This window comes from Salvelinus sp. IW2-2015, unplaced genomic scaffold (assembly GCF_002910315.2).
Source record: "Salvelinus sp. IW2-2015 unplaced genomic scaffold, ASM291031v2 Un_scaffold5109, whole genome shotgun sequence".
NCBI classification, from domain to species: Eukaryota; Metazoa; Chordata; class Actinopteri; order Salmoniformes; family Salmonidae; genus Salvelinus; species Salvelinus sp. IW2-2015.
In genome coordinates, this window is record NW_019946375.1 from 34,143 (window position 1) to 38,397 (window position 4,255).

At 42.2% G+C, this 4,255-nt stretch overlaps 1 protein-coding gene across 1 annotated transcript; it reads left to right on the top strand.

Moving 5' to 3' along the window:
• Positions 1-293: 293 nt before the first annotated feature.
• On the top strand, positions 294-3,835 carry LOC112077973 (natural killer cell receptor 2B4-like). Its single transcript, XM_024144350.2, has 6 exons — positions 294-306; positions 1,115-1,411; positions 1,573-1,854; positions 1,937-2,047; positions 2,214-2,257; positions 2,362-3,835. The coding sequence occupies exons 1-6, from the start codon at positions 294-296 to the stop codon at positions 2,602-2,604; spliced, it is 990 nt and encodes a 329-aa protein (XP_024000118.2). The 3' UTR covers positions 2,605-3,835.
• Positions 3,836-4,255: the final 420 nt, after the last annotated feature.

A 4,255-nucleotide genomic window follows, 5' to 3' on the forward strand; every position in this document is an offset into this window, starting at 1 on the left:
CTGCACATTTTGCCTGGTGCGTGGACAAAATGTTGCAGTTTTAAAAAAGGTTTTCATGCAGTTCTACACATTTTGGAATGGGGTGGAGAGAACACTTTGCAATTTTGTAACACATTTCATGCAATTTTGCCATGGTGCCGAGACATTTTCGCAGTTATAAAGCTAACTTCCTGCAATTCAACCCATATTGTCATAGGGTGGAGATTTTTTTGTTGCAGTTTTAAAGCTAATTTCCAACAATTCTGCCATGACTTATGCCATGCCTTTTTATTAGCGTTTGTGGCACAAATCCAATGCAAGTCAATGGTACATATATTAGCATTTTCGCACTTCATATCCAAATCATCCTAAAATATAAAAAAAATGTATTGTGAAGTTAGCTGATTTGGACAAGTTAGCATTTGAAAAAGTGGCCAGGTAAAAAAAATCCATGGAAGGCAACCAATAAGTCATTTTGTAATTTGGGTGAACGTTCCCTTTAATAGGAATAGCCTGGGACTCTCACCTATCTTGCTGAACAGTAGCAATAACCCATATTATTGGTACAGTTCATAGAGTGATAGTCTTCCGAGCTTTGTGGTTTCCAAGATCTGTTGCATTGGTGTCAGAAATTAGATAACGTGCCTTGCCATAAGCAGGGTTGGGTAGGTTACTTTCCGTTACAGTTACTAGTTACCTGTCCAAAATTGTCATCGGTAATGTAATTTTTGGATTACCAAACCTCAGTAACGTAATCTGATTACTTTCCCCATCACACACCAAATGTGTGTCATTATAGTCGTCTCTGACTTGCGGTCAGACATGCTCAGGTGGAACAAACTTAAACGTGCACCTTCTTTGTTCTGCACAAAAAAAAGGGGGGGGGAGTGCTGTGGAGACTGGTTGTGTAAAAAAAGTGTGCAGACAAACTGTCCATTGTATCATCAATATATTGGTTGCATCATATGAAATGTGTCCAATGTCCGTCTGATGCTGTAAAGACATCTTTAAACCATTTTGCAGATATGGTGTAAAGGGAAATATATATTTTCTACTGCTCTATTCATCATATTGCTTGCTGGACTTCCTTAATATCTTTCACAAACTCTTTATTTTCTGTGTGTTTATTTCATAGAGTCCAGCTCTGTGTTTGTGCTGAAGGGACAGGATGTTCGTCTGGATGTCCGGGAAAATATTAAACTGAAAGAGTTTGAGGTTTTTAAGTGGAGCTTCGGATCAGCCAATATTGTAAGATGCACTGACACATTGTCAGTGAGAGTGTCTCCTGATTACAACAACAGGGTTGAGTTTTATAAGGGAAACTTCTCTCTGCTACTGAAGAACCTACAGGAAGGAGACAGTGGACCTTATACTGCAGGAGTGAGTGGTGACAAAGAAAAGACTATTATTGTATACCAGTTATTTCTCCAAGGTATGTTTGACAGTTTTTCTATTTTATTCTACAGTGACACAGTTACAGTATCAATCAATAGAGCTAAACATGGTGTACAGGTTAAATGCATATTCATTAGTAGTCTATCTCCTGTACTCAGGTTAATATATTAACAATAATGTTGTTCTATTTGTTTTCAGAGAGAGTTGAGCCTCCAGTCCTGACAGTGGAATCTGTCTCCAACATCAATGGCATCTGTAATGTGACTGTGACCTGCAGAGGTCAGAACACCTCTGTCACCTCCAGCTGTAACAACAGCACCTGCTCTCAGGTGGGAGGAGAGAGTAGAGGGGCTGAGACCTCCACTGTCCCCCTGCTCTCTGTCTATGTGGCAGGGGGTTCCATCATCTGTAACCACAGCAACCAAGTCAGCTGGGCCACTGAGTCCAAGGAGATAGTGGAACTCTGTCCAATGAAATCTGGTAAGACATGCTAACAAATTATGTCGCTCGCTCGCTCGCTCTCTCACACTCGCTCACATCCAACCACCCGCTGTATTTCCAGACCAAGGCGAGAAGGCGAACTACAACTATGCTCTCACATTCGGGGTACCTGTCTGCGTAGCTGGATTCATTGCCCTGATTGGTTTTGTTGTTTGTCGAAAGCAAAACAAACGTAAGCTCACTGCTGCTGCTGCATCATATTACAGTACATTCATTATATTAATTAAACTATTGTGAAAACTGTTGATATCATGATGTGACAATTTCACATTATTTACAAACCGACTCTAAAGATCTTAGTTTTAAATATTTGTTGGATGTTTGTGGTGTATTTATAGGTTGGACAAGGGAAATCAAAAACACAGATTATGCTACAGTTGGGGTAAGATACCTCAGATATTTAACATCACTGATACTGTTGATGACATTTTTAGAAAATGTTATCATCATTCGTACTGAAGCTGTTAATACGTTTTTATTCTCCAGACTCCAGATAACGGTCAAGCAGGTGGTGAAGAGCAGGCGTCTCCAGGTCCAGCATCTCCCACCATCTACAGTATGGTGGGACAATCCCAACCACAGCCTGTGAACCACCTGCCTGTGGACAACCCAACCACAGGCGGAGGTCCACAGCCTCCGCCTGTGGACCTCCCCATGACCACCATGGCCCCCATGACCTTCATGCCTGAGAGTTTATATGCTATGGTGGGGAAAAAGACAGGAATTTGAACATCATCTTAGGCTGGGATTCTATTCAAACCTTTTAAAGGCAATGTTCGAGTAGACCTAATCAAATAAAATAAGAATGGTCACATGCTTTGAAAATAACAGGTGTACAGTCGTGGCCAAAAGTATTAAATATTAACAAATTCTGCTGCCTCAGTTTGTATGATGGCAATTTGCATATACTCCAGAATGTTATGAAGAGTGATCAGATGAATTGCAATTAATTGCAAAGTCCCTCTTTGCCATGAAAATGAACTGAATCCCCCCAAAACATTTCACTGCATTTCAGCCCTGCCACAAAAGATCCAGCTGACATCATGTCAGTGATTCTCTCGTTAACACAGGTGTGAGTGTTGACGAGGACAAGGCTGGAGATCACTCTGTCATGCTGATTGAGTTCGAAAAACAGACTGGAAGCTTCAAAAGGAGGGTGGTGCTTGGAATCATTGTTCTTCCTCTGCCAAACATGATTACCTGCAAGGAAACACGTGCCAACATCATTGCTTTGCACAAAAAGGGCTTCACAGGCAAGGATATTGCTGCCAGTAAGATTGCACCTAAGTCAACCATTTATCGGATCATCAAGAACTTCAAGGAGAGCGGTTCAAATGTTGTGAAGAAGGCTTCAGGGCYCCCAAGAAAGTCCAGCAAGCGCCAGGACCGTCTCCTAAAGTTGATTCAGCTGCGGGATTGGGGCACCACCAGTACAGAGCTTGCTCAGGAATGGCAGCAGGCAGGTGTGAGTGTATCTGCACGCTAAGTGAGGCGAAGACTTTTGGAGGATGGCCTGGTGTCAAGAAGGGCAGCAAAGAAGCCACTTTTCTCCAGGAAAAACATCAGGGACAGACTGATATTCTGCAAAAGGTACAGGGATTGGACTGCTGAGGACTGGGGTAAAGTCATTTTCTCTGATGAATCCCCTTTCCGATTGTTTGGGCCCTCCGGAAAATAGCTTGTCCGGAGAAGACAAGGTGAGCGCTACCATCAGTCCTTTGTCATGCCAACAGTAAAGCATCCTCAGACCATTCATGTGTGAATATGCTTCTCAGCCAAGGAGTGTGCTCACTCACATTTTTGCCTAAGAACACAGCCATGAATAAAGAATGGTACCAACACATCCTCCGAGAGCAACTCTCCCAACCATCCAGGAACAGTTTGGTGACGAACAATGCCTTTACCAGCATGATGGAGCACCTTGCCATAAGGAAAAAGTGATAACTAAGTGGCTCGGGGAACAAAACATCGATATTTGGGTCCATGGCAGGAAACTCCCCAGACCTTAATTCCATTGAGACCTTGTGGTCAATCCTCAAGAGGTGGGTGGACAAACAAAAACCCACACATTCTGACAAACTCCAAGCATTGATTATGCAAGAATGGGCTGCCATCAGTCAGGATGTGGCCCAGAAGTTAATTGACAGCATGCCAGGGCGGATTGCAGAGGTCTTGAAAAAAAAAGGGTCAACACTGCAAATATTGAGTCTTTGCATCAACTTCATGTAATTGTCAATAAAAGCCTTTGACACTTATGAAATGCTTGTAATTATACTTCAGTATTCCATAGTAACATCTACAAAAATATCTAAAGACACTAAAGCAGCAAACTTTGGAAAATTTATATTTGTGTCATTCTCAAAACTTTTGGCCACGACTG

Coding starts and splice junctions, on each gene's coding strand:
- LOC112077973 (XM_024144350.2), top strand. Junction 1,412..1,572: donor ATACCAGTTATTTCTCCAAG/GTATGTTTGACA, acceptor ATTTGTTTTCAG/AGAGAGTTGAGCCTCCAGTC. Junction 2,258..2,361: donor CAGATTATGCTACAGTTGGG/GTAAGATACCTC, acceptor TTTATTCTCCAG/ACTCCAGATAACGGTCAAGC.